The sequence below is a fragment of the Microcebus murinus genome, chromosome 12 (genome assembly GCF_040939455.1).
Source record: "Microcebus murinus isolate Inina chromosome 12, M.murinus_Inina_mat1.0, whole genome shotgun sequence".
Lineage (NCBI taxonomy): Eukaryota > Metazoa > Chordata > Mammalia > Primates > Cheirogaleidae > Microcebus > Microcebus murinus.
The window spans coordinates 44,030,933-44,053,577 of NC_134115.1; the positions used below are offsets into that span (position 1 = coordinate 44,030,933).

Below are 22,645 nucleotides of genomic sequence, written 5' to 3' on the forward strand. Positions count from 1 at the left end.
CATAAATACCCTCACAGATCCACCTAGAAATAATATTTAACCAAACATCTGGGAAGTCAAATTGACACATAAAATTAGTCATCACATATCCCATTCAATAGCAGAGAACTTTCTATTTTTTTGCCTCCTGAGGTCTGTAAGTCTTTGGCAGTCTCTTATTTTTGGAATGAAGGAATAAAGCAATTCAGACATTTTTAGATCTGTTGTCTTCTCTTCTACTTCTTGAATGCAGTGTTTTAAAAAGAATCTCAGAAGGCTTATGCTAAATTGATTTCCTTATTTCATTTTCCTGACAACAGTTTTCTGGGGCTGAGGCCCCAAGTTTATTTTCAGAGTAAAAATTTTTTTTCATTTATAGTTTTTTATATTCATATTTTAAGTGACTGATAATCATGAATTTTAAATTTATGTCTTCTTTTACAGATTTGCAAGGTAAGGAATAAATGGGAGCAAATTTTTCCTTGTTTTTATCATTTAGTAGGAAAGGATTTTTTTTAAGGGGTAAGATAGTTGAATGAAAATCGTACTATAATCAAGAACATTTAGCAAAAGAAGTAGGTAAATAAAACCTATATAGTAAAGCAAGTCCAAGGAAAGTGATTGAGACCAGAGTACTTTTAAATTGACTTTCTTCTAATAACTGTCATAGTTAGTGAAAACAGAAGACTTCATTCAATATTCCCTTTTATTATTCTATAATAATAGTTATATTATTGCTATTACTAAAGTACATGTGAGTATAAAGTAATGTAGTAATTAATACTTTGTCTGTATTAGTTTCTTAGGGCCACTGTCACAAAGTACCACAAACTGGGTGGCTTAGAAAAAAAGAAACTTATTGTTCAAAGTTGTGGAGGCTGGAAAAGTCCAAAATCAAGGTGTCAGCAAAGTTGGCTCCTTCTGAAGGCTATGAGGGAGAATCTGTTTCATTCTTCTCTTAGATTCTGGGAGCCTCTGGTATTCCTTGGCTTATAGATGGCATTCTCCCTGTGTTTTCACATTGTCTTCCCTCTAGGCATGGCCTTCTCTCCCTGTCTAAATTTCCCCCTTCTATAAGGATATCAGTCATATTGGATTAGAGCCCATGCTAATGATTGAATTTTTACTTGATTATCTATATAAATTCCCTGTCTCCAAATAAGACCACATTCGAAGGTAGAGGGTTAGGACTCCAACATACTTTTGGATAGAAGGGTATCTTATAGTTTTAAGATACATTTGTTGATCTTAGTGCTCCTTTTGTAGACCATTACTTGTTAATACATGTTGAATTTTTTGTCATGGTCTTTGGTGTTATATGGAACACAGCTCTGAGAGAAGCTAATGGGAGCAGGACAGACAAAAATGTTCAATGTTCCAATAATTATTGTAAACAGTAGATTAAGAGCTTTCTTTTTGTGAACCTTTAACATATTAATGTGCTTTGTGAATCAATAAAAATGGTATAGACATATCTTTTCCCAGATTTGTTTGGTTATATTATATTTGCTAATATTTCTCAAAAGATGGTTATTGTTCCATGAAAGATACTGTGAACTCGTTTAGCTAAACTAAAGGCTAAAGACATGCTCCATGGCACAGTAGGTAGTTTGAGGGTCCCAATTTGATTGCCAAGGTGGATTGAAAGGTAGGAAGGACAAATAAGTTTCAACAGTCGTAGCCCATGAAATACATGCATATATACTTTGATACATTAAAATGATGCTTTTTATTATATCAGCAGTAAATTATGCATATTAAATGAATCTTATACTAATTATGAATTTTGTATAAAATATTAACATATTATCTTGCTCAGCTTACTTGTGTAGCTAGTTGTACATATTTTCAAGATAGATGACTTATATTGTAATAAATAAGCCAATAGTAATGGAAGAAATGGAAGCTATTTTTATAAAAATCTCATCCATGTTCCTGAATTTGTGAATATAATGCTCTAACAACTGTAATTTGCCTAACAACCACTGCATCTCAGCTTTGTGAAATCTTTATTATTTTTGAGATCACTAATGCAGTGAGTCCCTGCTTATGGACTTTCATGCATTTGGCAACTTGATTCTATTAGCACTTTTCAATGTCCTTTAATAACATCAATATGTCCTTTGAATGCAATTTACATATCTTATTTTTCAATATTCTGGTATACATGAATTTAATACATTCTGCTGAAATTAAATATACATAACAGAATCCTTGATATTTTATTTTATAAAAGTTTTTTGGCTTTCTTTTTTCTTCTCCAAAACCTTGCTCCTGAAGATCAAGCCACTGCTTTGTGAACAGTATTCATGCTTTTAGTTCACGTTATTCTTGCCAAAGAGCCTTTGGCCAAACCAGAAAATTAGATCAAAAATCATTTCTATCCTTATGAATACAAAAATAGAATTAATTGCAGATATTAATATCTTTGAGGCAAGTCAGCTAATAAAATTTTTTCTATTTTCTATTAATATTTCCTAATGTTTCAGTCATTCAAACTTGTTTCTACACAGAAGTTAGAGCCTCTAGTTTAGCTAGTTTAATTTCAAAATCTATAGAAGGTACTAAGTAAATGTTTTATTGAATGATCTAATGAATGAATCTCAGTAGTTGCCCATGGTATATTTTTGTGTGTTTCTTCTTAGGAAAATGTAGTAGTTAGTAATATAAAATATATTTTTCAGACCTTACTTTTGATTTTGTTATAAAATCTTTTTGGCAATATTTCCCAAATAAAGTACTATTATTTTGACTTTGACTTTTTTATTTTTTGACAGAGGGTCTTGCTCTGCTGCCTGGACTAGAGGACAGTTGCATGGTCAGAGCTCACTATAACCTCAAACTTTGGGGCTCAAGTGATCCTCCTGCCGTAGCCTCTCAAGTAGCTGAGGCTACAGGCATGTGACACCATGCCTGGCTAATTTTTGTATTTTTTTGTACATATGTTGCTCAGGCTGGTCTCTAACTTCTGGCCTCAAACAAATCTCCAGCCTCTGCCTCCTACAGTGCTAGTATTATAGGCATAAGCCACCATGCCTGGCCTACCTTTGACTATTATATGTCAAATGATACTTAAAGGATCATATTCCAAACTAAAGTTAAGCTATTAAGCTATATATCTTAAAAGATTATTTTAAAAATGTATTTTGGTTAATTAAAAAAATTTAATATATTCAGTTTTGATAGATGTTTTCTCCTGACATATTATAACAGCATTAAAATAGGGAAAATGTTTTTCTTTGAATTATATCTATCTTATATTTACATTTTATAAAATTTTACTATGTATTTCTGAAAAGGGACAAATAAATAATTGTTTCTAGGACTAATTTAATGCATGAATTACACTTGATATCAGCATCCTGAAAGCATGAATCTATGGATGAAACTACATTTTAAAACAATTATTATTATAAATCATGTCTATCAAATTGATGTTCAAATAATCACTAGTTGAGTTTCATTTTTAATAGTTTAGATTTTAATATTAATAATTTTATAAGATGATGTAAGCACTCTAGTGTTAGAATAAATTAGGAAGTAAGTAAAATTAAAGCAGAAACCTCATCTATGAAACCATTTTTCTATAATTACTACTTAATGGAAATAGCCACTTATTTAAATTACTGTAGGAAAACCAAAAGTATTTGCTAATATTGAACATTTTGCACTAAAGCTTTAGGAATCAGAATTAGCAGCATTCAGTGCTTTGATTAATTAATATGCCTAGTATAGATCCTTGCACATCATGAGTGATATATAGGTCACAGGAGATTTTTATTGAGTCTTAATCTTTTGTTTAATGGTGTAATATAGTTACTTGCTATTTGAGAATTAGGGAAAGAATTGGGTATAAATTTAATGATTCATGGTAGCTGAGGCAGTACCAAAAAATGCTAAATATAGTGAAAATACTAACAAGAATCTCAATTTGTTCCATTAATTCAACAGAGGATCTTTGTGAAAAGTAATCAAGAAAATTTGTATTCACTTTTGGGTCAATCTTTTAGGTTCCATTTGCTCAGAGTTTCTAATGACCCTAACACAGAACTTTCTTTAATGATCTCCCAAACACTGGGTTTATATGTAATACTGTTTTGTTTTTTTTTCTTTTGAGGCAGCGTCCCACTCTGTTGTCCTGGCTAGAATGTAGTAGTGTGATCATAGCTCACTGTAACCTCAGACTCCTGGGCTGAAGTGATCCTCCCAATGTAGCCCCATGAGTAGCTGAGACTGCAGGCACGTGCCACCATGCCCAGCTAATTTTTCTATTTTCTATAGAGACAAGGTCTTACTATGTTGCTCAGGCTGGTCTTGAACTCCTGGCCTCAAGCAGTCCTGCCACCTTTGCCTCACAAGTGCTAAGATTAAAGGCATGAGCCATTGTGCCTGACCTATATGTAATAATTTTTAAGAAATTCATTTTAAAATAAAAGTTTAGGGGAAGAACTTTGATTCAATGAAGAATAATTACAGAAAGCTATTTTAGAAGTCATTAACATAAAATCTTCATTTTAGTTTAACTATAAGTTTATTTTGAAATTGTTTTGACATGAATCTTTTCCAATATGGTCTATAAATTTTTTATAATTAAATTATTTTATTAATACATTTCTAATACATCTTGTTGAAATTCCTAATAAAGTTTTTAGTTTTCAGGAATTCCAATGAACATAATTAACATGTTTATTTAACAGAAGATACCAACATTATTAATTATTAATTATCTTAATTATTAAGATATTATCTAGGTGACTAATTTGTTTATTTCACCTTCTTAAGATTAGAAAGCTTATTGTCAAAGATGTGAAGTGATATTTGGATTGTTTATCAAACTTAATATGAAAAATTCAAGCTCCCAAGTTAAATAATTCTTTCTGTCTTAGAAGAAGAGATATAAATAGTCTCTATTTTGAAGATGGAGACACTGAGATATACTGAATTTACATAGCTGTATCGAAGTAAAATGTAGTAACTTTCAGCAGCAATATTTGAACTCTTATCAGCACCTAACCTCCTGCATGTAATAGGCTATTCATGTGGTTTTTAAATTGAAATGAACAAAATTGAACTCAGTTTCCTGAATATTTGACTTTTACTTCACATATTAATTTATGCCACTTTTGAGCAAGTTTGCATTAACTGTGAATTGTATATCTTCTAAAACTCTATAGGATAACATTTATTTTGAATGCCCTGTCAGCTGATGCCATTCTCATGGCTTTGTTGTTGTTGTTGTTGTTGTTTTTAATTTTAGAATATTACAGGAGTACAGACATTTAAATTACATAAATCACTTTTGTACCATTTGAGTCAGAGTTGTAAGTGTGCCCATCCCCCAGATAGTGTGCATTGTACTCCTTAGATGTCAGTGTACCCATCCCCTCATCCACCCTCCTACCTGCTTGATTTCCAATAAATGGTATTTCCATATGTGCACGTAAGTGTTGATCGATTAGTTCCAATTTAATGGTGAGTACATGTAGTGTGTGCTTTTCCATTCTTGTGATACTTCATTTAGAAGAATGTGCTCCAGTTCCATGCAGGTTAATATAAGAGGTATTACTTCACCATTTTTTAATAGCTAAGTAGTACTTAATGGTATACATATACCACATTTTATTAATCCACCCATGTGTTGATGGGCACTTGAGTTGTTTCCACATCTTTGCAATTGTGAATTGTGCTACTATAAACATTTGAGTGCAGGTGTCCTTTTTATAGAACGTCTTTTTCTCCTTTGGATAAATACCCAGTAGTGCGATTGCCTGATCAAAAGGTAGTTCTACATTTAGTTCTTTGAGGTATCTCCATACTACTTCCCATAGAGTTTGTACTAGTTTGTGGTCCAGCAGTGTATGTGTGTTCCTATCTCTCCGCATCCACATCAATGTTTGTTGTTTGGGGACTTTTTGATAAAAGCCATTCTCACTGGATTTAAGTGATATCTCTTTGTGGGCATGATTTGCATTTCCTTGATAATTAGAGATGTTGAACATTTTTTCATATGTTTGTTGCCATCAGCCTACCTTCTTTTGAAAATTTCTATTCATGTCTTTTGCCCACTTTTTAAAGGGGTTGTTTGATTTTTTCTTGCTGATTTGCTTGAGTTCTTTATCGATTTTAGTTATTAGCCCTTTATTAAGTGTATAGCATGCAAATATATTCTCCCATTCTGTAAGTTGTCTGTTCACTCTAATGATTGTTTCCTTGGCTGTGTAGAAGCTCTTGCTTTTTCATCAAGCACTTCTATTTCCATTAGCATAAGGAATACTTCTTGGTACAGATAAGACTCAAATACTTGCTAATAACTACTTAAGAGAATTATTCTACTAGAAATGTATTAAAAGTAGAATGACAAAATATCCATACTGCTGAGACACGGTAGAATTACAGTAAAATAATACAAACTTTATAGAGGATTATCCTACTGTTTAGATGGAGGTAAATGATCAAGAACAAAGCAAATTTGGCATGTAAAAGCATCACTGTTAATATCTGGGAAATAGAGACTGAAAGAAGTTAATTTTTGCTTTGTTCCTTTATAGGGCAGGTATAATGCCAGGGGCTCTGCCTATGTTAGCTTATTTCATTTAAACATCACAATTTAATCCTCTGTTTTCTTTTCTATGTTTTACTGAAAAAGAAATTGAGTTAATTTAAGTAGTGTTCTTAAGATAATGCAACTACCAGGAGAAGGTCTAAGAATGGAATTCAGATTTTTTGATTGCCATATGCCTACTCATCTCATATCACTATAATGTTAGAAAGTATCTGTTGCCCCTACCTAGTAAACATACAAATGCATTCATGCAGATATATGAATAAGAATTTTTTAAATATTTGAAATTCTCATGAGGAAAAAAACTCCAGAAGTTACTTATTTTACTTTGAGAAACATAGTTCATACATCGTGTGAATACATCTGAGGGCTAAGAACTTGGTCTTTATATTTTATGATTATGTCTAAAAATGAAAATTTATCTTATTTGCTATACATTTAGAAAGTAGTTGACTATAATTGTTTAAGCTAGGTGTTGAAACAACAACATAGTGTTTGGATTGTCTGTTCTATAGCCTCTTCAAGAGTGCTAAGTCTAGCTTTCCTTTTTCAGTTCTTTATGGTACAACCCTAAAAGGATAAACTGTGCTACTTCTAACATGGGTCCAGTCTCATTCTCTTCCTCCTGTATAATCTTTATGCTTTTTATATATTAATTTTGAATTCATGGACTGAAGAATTGGTCTTACTGTGATTAATGTCCTTATCCTAGTCTTACTTGCACTTTAACAAAATAATCATGCTATATGTATAGATAAATCCTATGCTGAAAAAGAGGAAATCTGTAATATAGGCTTATGAACATTTATGTGTATATTAACAACAGGAAAGGAATGAAAATAACTTGATGGCAAAATTTTGAAATTATGTAAGCAGCTTACAAAATGCTGTATGTGGATTGAATTTATCAAGCAAACCTATTCCGTGACTTGAGAAATTATTTTCTTCTGCTAAAATAAGTATTACAAATGTACTCATGTTTACACATTTTTTAAAATTTCATATTTAGATAGGTTACCTTTCATTTCAAACATTAAGTTAATACTTTCTTCAAACTTATATGCTTGCTTTTTTGTGTTCTACAGAGCCAAGAAAATGATGAGCTAAGAGATGCCCATGAAAAACGCAAGGAAAGGCTACAGATGTTACAAACCAACTATAGAGCAGTAAAAGAGCAATTAAAACAGTGGGAAGAAGGCAGTGGCATGTGAGTTACATAGCTCATAAAGGCATTTCCCTAAATATTAAATGGAATGGAGTAGCGTTATATAGGTGTTTTAATGGCTTTTGTTTGGTTTTAAAGAAATTATTTGGTAGTCAAATCTTTACTGTGAATTTTTAAATGGAGAATATAACAAATGAAAACAGAGAATATAACTATCCATTTGCCTATCATTTGTAGATATCAAATGGAGGTGATTATGAATTATTATATATATTTTTAATATTAATGGAATAGCTTAATAAAAGTATATAATTTAAACCAAGTATAGTTAATATCCACGTGGTTGGAAAACTGCTTTTAAATAAATAAAATAGTGGTGTTAAAATGTTTATAACCCAGAAAGTATTTAAGTTTTAATGGAAAGACAGGAGAAATATGAAATTCACATACATAGTTAACTATCTTAAAACTATTCCAACCTAGTATGCAATTTGAAGATCTTTACTATCCATCAGTTTGTTCTCCAGCTTATCTGAATGAATTGGCAGTCTCAATTCAATTGCTCTGAACAGGTGTTCAGATCTTGGTTAGTTGTAAGTGGCTCCCCTGTTAACAGTATCAACAGAGGGCAAAGGACTGAATGAGTACAGAAAATCTACTACCCTCTCATCTTTTGAGATGGATCCTTTAGGGCAATGTTGATGATACACATTGGTCTGTTCTGTAGAGAAATACTGTTTCTAAATTGGCCAGTACAGCACTTTTACAAAGTGAGAATGAAGAGTTTGTTTTATGTACAGAAAATGAAAATGTAAAGGGCATTTGGCATCATTTGTAGATAATTGTCACATCTGATTTTTTCTTTTAATGAATGGAGGTGTTTCATATTGCTTGTCAGTAAAGCAGTGATAAAGCAATGTGTTCTAGATTTAGCCTTTGCTCACCTAACTTTTTAGTAATCACTAAAAGATTGAAATCTACTTTCTGACATATGCACTGCTAATAGCTTTTTTTTAAAGATAGGGCATCTGTACCACATTCAGATTGATAGGCAGCAAATTCTAGATGAGTTGGTTGCTTATAGTCTTTTTTGGAGACTGCTAAAATTCTAAAGTGTGTTCTATTACTATGAAAATGAATGAGAGACCTAAGAATATCATGTATCTGTTTAAAAGTTTGCTTTCCATAGCAGCAATTTAGCTTTAGGAAATTATGATAGGAAGTTTTAATTTCTACATGCTTAGGTTTTAGGAAATTCATCCAATAAACAGCTTGAATTAGAAATTTGGTTAATAGATATTTTTAAATTTTATGGAATATATAAATTAATTTTTATTACATTTTGAAGATGTTAAAGAAAAAAGGCAACTTTATTTTAAAAATAGGACTGAAATCAGAAAAATAAAGAGAGCAGATCCCACACAACTTCGACAAGAAGATTCTGATGCTGTATGGAATGAACTGGCATATTTCAAAAGGGAAAACCAGGAGCTAATGATTCAAAAGTGAGTTCCTTTCTTTCTTAACAATACGGACTTAGTAAACATCGGGGAGGATTATTTTATGGCTTAGAGGCTATTAGAGAAATATTTTATAAAATTTGAAAATGAAATTGATTCTTGCCAATGAAAGTAAAGAAAAAGAGACTAGCTTTTAAAAATATACATATATCTATCTCATGCAATAACAAGTTGCACATTTGCTAGCTCTAACAGAAACAGTATAATATGATCTAGGGATTGTGTTAATTAATGTGGCTCTCATCTGTTGGAGGTGTCGCTCTTCATTAGCCTGTATTTTAGACACTGCCGTGCTTCATTTTTGGAATGAGGTGGAGAGGGGATAACCTAGCCAGCCATCCTTGTTTGATCTCCTAGATACATACGCAATGCAGAATGCCTGAGCTCTCTTGGTTCCCTGCCCTGTCCTGCTAATCCCAGCTGAGCTCATTATGGTGTAGCCTTGCTGCTACTCTTGGAGCCAGAGCTGTCCAAGCTAATTACTGGTAGCAGCAGAACTGCCTGTTAAGGGTCTGGTGTGGATCTGCTAACATGGTCCTTGGTAGTGACCTGCAAAAGACACGAGGGAATTGCTTTCTTTCTTGCTGTTCACTGCCTGTCCTTTGGGCTTAATGCTGATTTTTCCACATAGGTCTTTTAGCTGCCCTAAGTATAAAACTTGATGAAGGATACTTCATATTTTAGAAAACATACAGTTTGCTTGCTTGATCTTATAATTCGCAGGCTATTATATTCATCCTGGCAAAGAAAGAACACTTCTTCTATTTTTTTCTTTTTTTTGAGACGAAAAGGAGTTAGACTAATATAATTAGCCTCGTCTGCTACTTAACTATTTCTTCATTTAGAGTTAATTTCTGACATTTGGATTATACAGTTTTTTTTGAAAGCCTGTATGTCTTTTAGACTGCTAGAATTTACCATCATATGGCATATTGCAATTAAATGTCACTGAATTTTCTTAGCTATAAATCAGAAGCTTGTTTTATTTACTACATGATACCATGTATAACTTTTGGTTACAACCTTTCCCATGTAATGATAAACTTTTGAGAATATGACCACATCCAAGTTTAAATGTATACTCCCATTTACCTCTCAAAGTGCAGTATATTCTACTAGTGCCACATATTTAATCATGATAATGAAGTCTTATTTTAAAAATTATGTTGTAGACTACATAGATTTATCCCAGAAGCATTTCCTGATAATCTTTGTAGATTTTTTATAATTCACAAGCCATACAGTTCATGAACTGTACAATTCAATGGCCTTTCATATATTCAAACAGTTGTACCATCCATTATCACAATCAATTTTAGGACATATTCATCACCACCACCCCCAAAACCTACACAACTTAGCTGTCATTCTCTAACCCTCCCATCCCACCCTCCTCTGTCCTAGGGAACTACTAATCTACTTTCTGTGTCTATAGATTTGCCTATTGTGCACACCTCATATAAATGGGATGTTATAATATATGATCCATTATAACTAGCTTTTTGCATTTAGCATAATGTTTTCAAGGCTCATCCATGTTGAAGCCTGTATCAATGTTTTACCTGATAATCTTTAATGAGTTTTCTGTCTTCCAAAAAAGTTAATTTTGGATGAAGTGAATTAGAGACCTAATCTAACTAGTTGGGAGATTTAATCTATTCAAGAAAATTCAGGCAGAGGTTACATGTAAGTGTGGAACATTTGGGGTTTATTTTATTCATTAATGAAATAGCACTAAAGAAAATGTAGCAAGGCCTTTTTAAGAAAGTTAAAGAACTTTCAGAATTATGATATGTTCACTCAGTAGTGTTTGTACTTTAAAAATGATCCTTTTTGAATTGAATGATGAGTCATTATTAAAGTATGGATTTTTTTCCTACAATCTGTTTATGTTCACTGAAGTGATAGCCAATTGTAAAATAGTTATTTTTCAGATCAGTCTTAGTAAAAAGGTAATGAATTTTTTAAAAGCATCGAATAAAGTTTAAATCAAGTAAAAATTTTGGGGGGCAGGGTTGAGTTATTTTGTGAAACATTTATTCACTTAACAAACATGTTTGAGTTACTGCCTTCTTACACATACTTTGCTAGGTGAATGAAATGAGAACATCAGACAAACCTTCTATTCTCAAGGAGCTTAGAAGTGTGTTTAGTATTAAATATTCTTCATGGAGTGTGATGTTAAAAATAAAACTAATTTCAAAAAGTATGATGAAATGATAAGACTTTTAAAAAAATTTTATATAGTACATTAACCTTTTTAGTGTGTGGCTTTATGAGTTATAACACATGTATAGATTCAAGTATCTGCCACCACAATCAGGATACAAAATAGTTCCATCATCTGAAAAATTTCCTTGTCCTGCCCCTTTGTAGTCAAATCCTTCCACTACTCCTAACACCTGGCAATTCATTCTCCCTCCCTAGAACTTGGCCTTTTTCAGAATGCCATACCTATGGAATCATATAGGCTGTAACTTTTTTTTTTTTTTTGGCAAAATATCAAAGTGTGAGAGACACTGTAACTTTTTGAGACTGGCCTCTTTTACTCAGCATAATGCCTTTTTCATTCAAGTTGGTTCATCCACTTTTTTCCTTTTTATTGCTAAGTGATATTCCATTATATGGATATACCAGTTTATCCATCTGCTGAAGAACATTTGGGTCTTTTCTAGTTTTTTGGGATTAAAAATGGAGCCTGCCTATACACAGGTTTTTTTATTTGAACATAACTTTTTGAATATCCAGGATTTGCATTGCTGGGTCATACGGTCAGTGTATATATAACTCTGTAAGGAACTGCCATGCTGTTTTCCAGAGTAGCTATACCATTTCATTCCCACCAATAATTCATCAGAGTCCAGTTGCCCCATGTCCTTGTAAGCACTTGGTGTTGCCAGTATTTTTTTTAAAACCATACCAATGGGTATCCCACTGTGATTTTAATTTGTATTTTCCTAATAGTTAATGGTTAATGGATTCATGTGTTTATTTGCCATCTTTATATCATATTTGATGAGTGTCTGTTCAAATATTTTGCCCATTTAAAAAATTGGTTGGTTATTAAACAAATTAAATAATCTTTTTCTTATTTTTGAGGTTTAAGGGGTCTTTATATATTCTCTATACAGATCCTTAATGTGATTTGCAAATATTTTCTTGCATTCTGTAGATTGCCTTTTCATTCTCTTAACCTGTATCTTTTACATGGCAAAAGTTTTTAATTTGATGAAATCCAGTTTATCCTTTTTTGTCCTTTTATAGATCATGGCTTTGAGAATTATTTACCTGATCTAGGTCACAAGGATTTTATCTCATGTTTTCTTCTGAAGAAGATTTACACGTTATATTTAGCTCTATGATCCATTTTGAGCTACTTTTTATATAAAATGTACATTATAAGTTAAAGTTCATTTTTCTGCAAATATATGTCCAGTTGTATCAATATCACTTTCAAAAGGCTATCCTTTCTAAGATCATTTGGCTTTGTAACTGTCAAATACCAATTGACTAGATTTCTGTAGGTCTATTTTAGGACTCTGTTTTATTCCATTAATCTATTATAAGATTTCATGAGAACCACCTGTTTTTTGACTACTATAATTTCTAATGGATGTTAACCTCAGTGAGAGTGACCAAATTTATTCTTCTCTTTCAAAATTGTTTTAGATTTCTTAGTCCCTTTGTCTTTCCATATAAGTTTTAGCTACAAAAATAAGTTTTTTTTTAAAAAAGGACTGGCATTGTGCTAAATCTGTAGATCAGTTTGGAAAGAATTAACATATTATTGACCATGTTGAGTCTATCATTCCATGAATGCAGTGTGTTTCTTAATTTATTGAGATTTTCTTTTTTTCTTTTTAATAGTGTTTTGTAATTGTAGCTTACAGGGTCTGTATATCAATACCTTTGTTAGATTTGTACCAAAGTATGTAACATTTTGGAGCTATTTTAAATGGTATTGTAATGTTTATTTTGGTTTCTAATTGTACTAAGTTATTTTTTCCCATGCTGACATTTTATCTTGCATTATTGATATGTTATAGCTAAGTCTGCCATGTTATTATTTAATTTTTCTTTGTTTCCTCTGTTTCCCTTTTCTTTTTATGAGTTACTTGAGCATTTTTTAGAATTCCATTTTTATTTATCTGCGGGGTTTTTGAGTATATTTCTTTGAATAGTTTTTGTAGTGTTTGCTCTAGGTATTATACATACATAACTTATTACAATGTAATGGAATCAACATTTTACCACTTTAAGTGAAATGTAGAAACCCTACCTCCATTTACATGCTTTTATAATTATCTCAAATATATTCTCTAGTTACATTGAGAAGCTCATCACATGATGTAATAATTTTTGCTTCAACTGTCAAACATAATTTTTAAACTATAAAACATTAATATTCTATTAGGCATAAATTATATTTATGGCTAAATGTAATGGAGGTATTTTTATCTATTCCTTTGTTATTTCTTCGTTTCTAATCTTCCAAGTTTCTTCTTTTATCATTTTCTTTCAGTTTGAAGAACTTCCTTTAGAATTCTTTAGGGTAGGTTGTTTGGCAATAAATTCCCTGTTTGTTCTCATTTAAAATGCCTTGATTTTACCTTCATTACTGAAAGATATTTTCACTGGACGTAGAATTCTAGATTAGCAAAAATTTGTTTTTTCAGCACTTGAAAAGTATGCCACTTTCTTCTGGCCTCTAGATGAAAAATACACTGCTTGAATCTTTGTTCTCCTATAGGTAATACATTGTTTTCCCTACCTGCTTTCAATCATTTTTCTTTTTTTTTTTTACCTTTCAGAAGTTTGATTATAACATGTCTCAGCATGGATTTCTTTGAGTTTATCCTATTTGGGATTTGATCAGCTTCTTGAATTTTTGGTTTCTGCCTTTTGACAAATTTGGGAAGTTTTGGTCATTATTTCTTTAAATATTTTATTGAGCTCCACATTCCTCTTCTTCTCCTTTTAGGACTCTAATGACATAAATGTTATATCTTTTCTTATTGTTCTACAAGTCCCTGAGGCTCTGTTCAATTTATTTTTCAACCTATTTTCTCTCTATTATGCAGATTGGATAATTTCTATTGTCTTCAAATCTACTGGTTCTCCTCTCTCATCTGCTATTGAGCTCATAGAGTGAGTTTTTTATTTTAGTTATTGTAATTTTTACTTCTAAAATTTCCCTTTGATTCTTATAGCCTACATATTTGCTTAGAGTTTCTATTTGATTTGTTTTAAAAGTGTCCATAATTGTATTTTAGAGCATTTTAATCACAGCTGCTTTAAAATCCTTGTCAAGAAATTCTGAAATGTGAATTATATCTTGGTGTTGGCATCCCTTGGTTATAATTTCTCCTTCATGTTAAGATTTTCCTGGTTCTTGATATGATGATTGATTTTTTTTTTATTGTCTCTTTGATATTTGGAGTACAGATGCTCTCCTACTTGCAGTGGGGTTATGTTCTGGTAACCCTATCATAAATTGAAAATGCATTTAATAAAACCTACCAAACATCATAGCTTAGCCTAGCCTATCTTCAATGTGCTTAGAACACTTACATTAGTGTATAGTTGGGCAAAGTCATCTAACACAAAGCCTATATTATAATAACATGTTGAATATCTTTGTACATACATTGCTAGCCCAGGAAAAGATCAAAGTTCAAAATTTGAATATGTCAAAATTGTAACAATTTTGTACCATTCTAAATTTGAAAAATTGTAAGTAGAACCATTGTATGTCAAGGACTATCTGTGTTATGTTTTGAGTCTCTAGATCTTATTTAAACCTTTAACAGGCCTCAGATGACATCATACCTGAGGGAGAGGGTCACCTCATTACAGCTAGGAAGAGGTGGGAATCTTACCTTTTTTTTTAAAGAGGCAGGATCTCCCTTTGTTGCCTTGGCTGGCCTTAATCTCCTGGGCTCAAGTGATCCTTCTGCTGCAAGCTTCCTGTGTAGCTGGCCCATACCACCATACTTGGCTTTTTCCCCCTTACCTCTTAGCTCGACCTCTGCTGGTAATACGTTGAAGAGGATATGAAGGGGTTACTGCTTGATGTTGGTGAAAGACCAGGCTTCTCACTGTGCTGTCATTGACAGAGCATGGCTATATTCTGTTTTGTTTTGTTTTGTTTCCGCACCCCCATTGGTTTATGGCTGGAGTAGGGCAACCATGGTCACCATGATTTTTGTCTTACTTATCCACCCTTTTGCTGGTCCTTTGGCTAGAGAGCAGGTTTCCTTGAAGCTTCTTTGTTTGTGTTCATTGGCATTCTGGGTTGTGTGTTTCTCTAGTACCTAGTTTGGTATTTTTAGGAGGAATGAAAAAAAACCAAAAAACTCACCACTATGAGTTATTCCTCTAGTATTGTTCCTGTATTCCTCAAGTTCCTGTTGTGTTCTTCTTCTCCCCAACCTTCAGTGTTCATTTTGTGCATTTTTTCTGGTTTTTGTAACTTAATTAGCAGAGGAATAGACATAAATACATTTATTCCTTCTTGGGGAACCAGAAGTTTTGGCTTTTTATACTATGGGGCAGGCATTCTTATTTTTGGGTCATACATTAACATCTAGTTTAATACTCAGTCTTAACCATTTAAGAATAAGATTTACCACCCGTTTCTGCAGTAATAAGTATCTCTTATACTTCAGGGTAGAATCCATGAAAGAAGATGTACTACTAATACTGCTTTTAAACCAAATTTATGTAGTTCTTCCAAATCTAATCTTAAACATTAACTTTTCAAGACTTTAATTAAGCATTGTATGGAAACTCTACATCAGCTTAAAAATATGATGCTACCACTGACCAAGATTATAGTGTTTTTACCATTGAGTATGGTCAGAAATATTAGTCAATGCAATAGTAAAGGAATCTGAGGACTTGGAGATTTTTGCATGGAATATAGTTCCTATAATATTTCATTTAGATTTATGAAGTATATCTACTTATTATATCATAACCGTATTTCAACAAAAAACCCAAGAGCTTAGCAATTTATAAACTGATAAATTGGCTGCTTCCTTCAGTATTTATCTAACAAGCATTAATATATTCATCTATTTGTTCATTCAATAGTAATTCAGAGCCTGACAATAAACTAGGGGCTGAATATACACTGGTGTACTGAAGATTAATAGTGTCAAACTCTGCGGTTTAGTGTAGGGGTATTTACCATATGCTAGTGAGGTGAAGCCATCCTTTGGATGTTAGATAACAAGAGGCCAGGAAAGCTTTCAGAAATACCAGTGAGCTCGCTCAGCTTTCTCGCTTAGTTGAAATTGTTGCCTTACCCAAGATAAATTAGATTTAGAAACTAAGAAAGTCAGATATTACATTAACATTCTCCCAAATGAAAGCATTCGTATAATAATATTTGTTTATATTATTTTTGAATAGTGATATAAAACTATAAAAGAGGACTCAATTGCAGCAGGAAATCAAGCTTTTCTAATCCAGCAAATTATACACTGCACATTGTCAACCACAGCTGCATGTCCTTGCTAGAAATCCTAGGTGTGCTGAGATTCCCTGTATGTTTTCTATTTCCTTGGCTAAATAAATCAGGAACTTGTAGTGGTTTGGTAATTTTTGTCTTTTTATACTAATCTCTACTCTATAAAAATGCTGCACTGGGCACTCTTCTAGACATGGACAGGTAAACAAAGAGAAATAATATGTTACCCATTTTTTCAAGTCCTCACAACTAAGCAGGGAAGACAGGCAAAAGTGTGAAAAAAACAAGAGAATAGTAGTGACATAAAGCAGGAAAACTCTATTCTGCATGTGAGTGGGAAAAGAGCTGAAGTAAAGCTTAAAGATAAATGGTGGTGATTCTTTAGCTTAATATTATAAACTAATAGCTAAATCATGTGGTGACTGCAGTAGAATCCTCTATGCTATGGCAATGAGTTTTGAGTTCATTCAGTATATCAAGTGGAATATGGGTTATGTAATTACAATTATTTTACAGCAGTGATGATACAATGTAGGATGTGGAAAGGCTCTTAGCTGTGATACTAGGTAAGGGATACCATTTAAATCTATCATGAGGGCTCGAATTAAAGCAGTAAGAGACATTAAAATGATATAACTATCTGTGTGTGATAATGTACAAACTAAAATCAAACATCTACATTTATTCTTTGCTTCTGTTGATTCTCTCATCTTTTTTGCGAAGATATAGGTAAACTTTATATTTTGAGTTTATCAATTCTAGTCTTAGAGAAATACATTTGTTTCTTAATAGATCTTTTATCTTTACAACCCTAATTTAATTGCCCTTTCTCAGCAGTTTCACTGATCTCCCTCCAACCTATACTTACCTATTTACATGTATGAAAAAATCTTGTACATAATTTAGACTAATTATAAAATATTTACCCAAATGTGTTATGATCATTGTGACATTCATCCTGATTCTGATTGTAGTAGCAACAAAGTGGAACATAAATAAGGAAAAAACCCCAATAAATTGGTTGTTTATTATACCAGGTCTGTTCTGATGTAATGATTTGTTGAAGTAAATAAAAATGTACTACTTTCAATATTTATAAACCATAAAATAGAATAAATAGCAAATTTAAGAATATGTGTGGGGAATAAAAAATAACAACTGTGAAATATCAGTGTATCAGTCAGCTCTTATGAGTATAGCAAAATGCCATAGACTGGGTGGCATAAATAACAAACAGGTATTTTTCACAGTTTTGGAGGCTGGAAAGTGTAAGATCAAGGTGCTAATGGGTTAGGTTCCTATTGAGGGTCCTCTTCCTGGCTTGCAGATGGCCACCTTCTTACTGTCCCATCCCATTGCATGAAGACTTTCTTCTAACCCTAATTATCTCTCAAAGACCCCATCTCCAAATGTTGTCACATTAGGGGTTAGAGCTTTGGCTTACGAATTTTGGAGAGACTCAATTCAGTCCATAACAGCCAACCATGTAGACTCTGATTTGTTAAGAATAGTTAAATCAAAGGCATTAAATCTAGGTAAACCATTCAGTAATGAGGAGTTAACCAAAGGATACTTCTCATATTGTTCGAGTTTTCACCAATGTTAGAAAAAATTGTTGACATACTTTAAAACACATTTTTTTCTTCAGCTCTCTGGCACTATTCTCTTTTGATTTTGTCTCTGCTTCAGTGGCCACTTCTTTACATTGTCCTTTGCCAACTCTTCCCACTGAAATCAGCTGTTTACTGTTGTAGTATTTTTGAATTTTGTGGTAAACATTCTCTGTAATTAATTTGTGTAGTCTCTTACAACAGTTTTATCTACTCCTATGATTTCAGTCATTATCTCTTGCCAGTTAACTTTCATATTTTTATCATAGACCCCTCTTTCTGAAATGCAACTAAGTATATCCAAATGCCTACACAGCATCTCCTCTTATATGTCTAACTCGAATTCAACATGTCTAAAACCAAATTCATGATCTTCTCCTCCAAATTAACCCCTTATCTAGAACTTTAAAGCTCAAATGGCATTTTTGATTTATCAGTTTGCTCAAACTAGAAACCTAGGATGTTATAATGGATTTATCATTTTCTGACCTCCTCATTAAAATCCATACCAAGTCTTAAGAATCTACACAAATATCTCTAGAATGTATTTATTTCTTTCCATCCTTACTAGTAATGCCCTTATACAAACCACCATCACTTCTTCCCTGGTCAACTATTAATAGAATAAACTGTAAATATCCACATCTGCTCTTATCCCTTCAAATAGACTTTTTTCCACCAATGCTGCAGTGTGATCTTTTAAAATACAATTCTGAGCATGTTTCTTCTCTGTTTTAAAACCTTTGCTATGTTTCTTTTGCTCTTAAAATAAAAGCTGAATTCTTTATAGTAATGACACACACTCAATGTCAGGCCCCTATTTATCATTCCTGCTTTCACTTTTGTTTCACATCTGAAAATAAGTATGAGAATGCAAAATATTTGCAAAGAATTACTAATGTTTTTTCTAGTTAATGCTGGGAATCCTGGTTAGTGAGTCAGTGAAGGCAGTTAGGGCTAGAGGTGAGTGGAAAAGAGATTTATAATTCATAATCAAAAACTTCAATTTTATTTTATAAAATTAGGGAATCTTACCCTATCTATTATAACCATTTATAGTCTTCTTTATTTCAATGATAGTTTGGTCATTTTCGCTTAATGATAAAAAGTAAATAATCTACAGATCAGTGGCATAACCCAGGTTAGAGCACTTTCTTCTTCTTTCTTGGTTAAGTGTTAAATAGGCCATACTTTGAAATAATATTTGATAAAACTCAATAATAATGGCTTAAGGAACTAATATTATCTTAGAAAACTTCAGCCATTATGTTTTTCCTCTGCAAAGCAAGACTCCTGTTTTTTTCAATCAGGAATATCATTTCTTTTGGTGTGTAGAAATGAAGATTTTACATTCTAAAAAGGTGGAAATAAAATTTTTAGCAAAAAATGTCTGCCAATGAGGATGTATTTTGGAAACAAATGTATTTTGGGGTTACCACTGACAACATATGAATTACATATTAGTTTTATTTTAAAGCATATAATTCAGTGACATTTAGTGCATTCACAGTGTTGTACAGCCATGACCTTTAATTCCAAAGCATTTTCATCACCCCCCAGAGGAGACACCATACCCATCTCCCCATTTTCCCCTTCCCCTATTTCCGGGCAACAGTAATCTGCTTTCTGTTGCTATAGATTTACCTATTCTGACTATTTCATATAAATAAAATCATACAATATGTGACTTGTGCCTGGCTTTTTTCACTTAGCATGATGTTTTCAAGATTCATCTACATTGTAGCATGTATCAGTAACTTCATTACTGTTTATGGCTGACTAATTTTCCATTGTATGTGTATACCACAATTGTTTTTCCATTCATCCACTGGTGGACATTACATTTTAGTTATTCTGAATAGTGCCACTATGAACGTTTGTATACAAATACTTGTTTGAATACTAATTTTCAATTCTTTTGGGTATATACCTGTGAGTGGAATTTGCAGGGCATATGGTAATTCTATGTTTAATTTTTTTAAGGAACTGCCAAACTGTTTTCACAGTGGCTATACCATTTTATATTCCTAGCAGTCAGTCAGGATTCTAATTTCCCCATATCCTCATTAACACTTGTTACTATCTATTTTTGTTTTTGTTTTTATTGTGGCCAACCTAGTGGGTATGATGTGACATCTCATTGTGATTTTGATTAGGATTTTCTTAATGAATAATGACACTGAGCTTCTTTGCATGTGTTTCTTTGGCCATTTCTTTATCTTCTTTTCAAGTCCTTTGCTCATATTGAAAATTGAGTTTGTTTTTTTTGTTGTTGACATCTAATAGTTCTTTACATTTGGATACTAGACATTTGCAAAAATTTTCTCCCATTTTGTATGTGGTGTGAAGTAGGGGGTCCAGTTTCATTTTTTGCATGTGGATATCTAGTTGTCCCATTTTGTATATTGTCTTTCTACTTTCTTGATAGTGTCCTTTGATGCACAAAAGTTTTAAATTTGATGAAGTCCAATTTATCTCTTTCTTTGTTGTTTGTTGCTCATGCTTTTGGTGTGGTATCTAAGAATCCATCTCCAAATCCACAGTCACAAAGATTTGCCCTAATGTTTTCCTGTTGTTGTTTTATAGTTTTAACTCTTACATCTAAGTCTTTCATCCTCTTTGAATTAAATTTTTATATGTGGTGTGAAGTAGAGGGTCCAGTTTCATTTCTTGCATGTGGATATCTAGTTGTTGCACATATTATTTTTTAAAGTTTTGAAAAACAGGCTATATGATTATTATGTGTAAGAATTAATGTGATTAATTAGTAAAGTGAGAACTTACATATATCTGTGGTAAAGAAATCAGTCCGACAGGAAAGAGCACAGGCTATTATGAGCCAAGAGCAAATCAGAATATAAGTCCTGAGATATTAGTTTAATCAAAAGTTGTACAAGTTTTTTTTTTATCAGGGTCTATTGGAAAGAAAGGCAATGGATTTGAAGACTATGTGGCAACAGACTTTGAATCTCATTTACTTTATGATTGAAAATCAGGGACAAGAAATTCATACACTAAGTTTGGAGCTCAGAGCAGGTAAACATCTATTAAGTATCACTAGGTAAGAGTGGGAAATTTCAGAACAAGATTAACCTGAAACCTATTCATTGCTAAGTTAGAGCCCTGTAGCTTATGCTCCTTATATTCTTCTTTTCTGTCTCTAGTATGCTTCAGAGTATGAGGCAACATGAAGCCTATAGATGACTTTTGAGCAGTCCACTATGATGCTGTTAAAGTACTGAGGCCTGGAAGCAAATAAACCACTATAGCTAAGTATAATAATATGTGTGAAAAATTATTTTAAACTATGGAGTTTTATAATAGTAGTTACATAGTATTGAATCAGTGTGATCATTTGTAGTGCTTGTGCTTTCATTAATTACTGCAATCAGTATGCTCAGCGTGAGAAGTAAAATACTGAGCATAATGCACATGGCTCTAGGCATCACATGGCTTCAGTTTATTGGAGAGCACAAATAGTAATCAATATGTATGTTTATATGTAATTAAAAACTGTGATTAATATGAAGATAAAGCTCTTCTATGCATTTCTATTTTTATGTTTTTCCTTTATTCTTTCCACTTTTTTCCCTCTTTTCTGCCCTTTTCATTTGTCTAAAATATAGAAATGATTTATCCATTTGTTTGCTGTATAATCAGCCTATATTGTGGGTGAGTGTGTGTGTGTGTGTGTGTATGTGTATTTAAATATATATTTAAATTGTGGTAAACTATACATGATATAACATTTATAATTTTGACCTTTTTTATTTTTTTTGAGGATGATAATAGCAAATAATATTTATTGTGTGTTTACCATGTGACATGGACTAATTTAAGCACTTTATTTTTTTTTAATTCTTTTTCTTGACCATTTTTAGATGTACAATTCAGTAACATTTAAGTATACTCACACTGTTATACTACCATCACCACTACCATCTTCAAAACCTTTTCATCTTTTCAAATTAAAACCCAATGCCCATTAAACAATAGCTCCTCATTCTCCACTTCCCCTAACCCCTGTCTCTTTCTGCTTTCTGTCTCTATTAATTTGCCTATTCTAGGTGCCTCATATAAGTGAAATCATACAATATCTGTACTTTTGTGTCTGGCTTATTTCATTTATCATAATGTCTTCAAAGCTATCCACATTATACCATGTGTCAGAATTTCCTTCCTTTGAAAGACTTAATACTATTCCATTATATGTATAAATCATATTTTGTTTACTCATCCATTGATAGATGTTTGGGTTGTTTCCACCTTTTGCTATTATATTTTTGATTTGTATTTTAATTTGTATTTTCATGTACAGTCAACAGTATTGGTGGT

At 32.2% G+C, this 22,645-nt stretch overlaps 1 protein-coding gene across 6 annotated transcripts in view; it reads left to right on the forward strand.

Moving 5' to 3' along the window:
* CNTLN (centlein) overlaps positions 1-22,645 on the forward strand; it is a 299,553-nt gene that overhangs the window by 127,328 nt on the left and 149,580 nt on the right. For all 6 annotated transcript variants that reach the window (XM_076008761.1, XM_076008762.1, XM_076008763.1 and 3 more), the window contains 2 exons: positions 7,627-7,748; positions 9,092-9,211. In XM_076008761.1, coding sequence (XP_075864876.1) covers positions 7,627-7,748; positions 9,092-9,211 — 242 coding nt within the window. The remainder of the gene's footprint in view (positions 1-7,626; positions 7,749-9,091; positions 9,212-22,645) is intronic.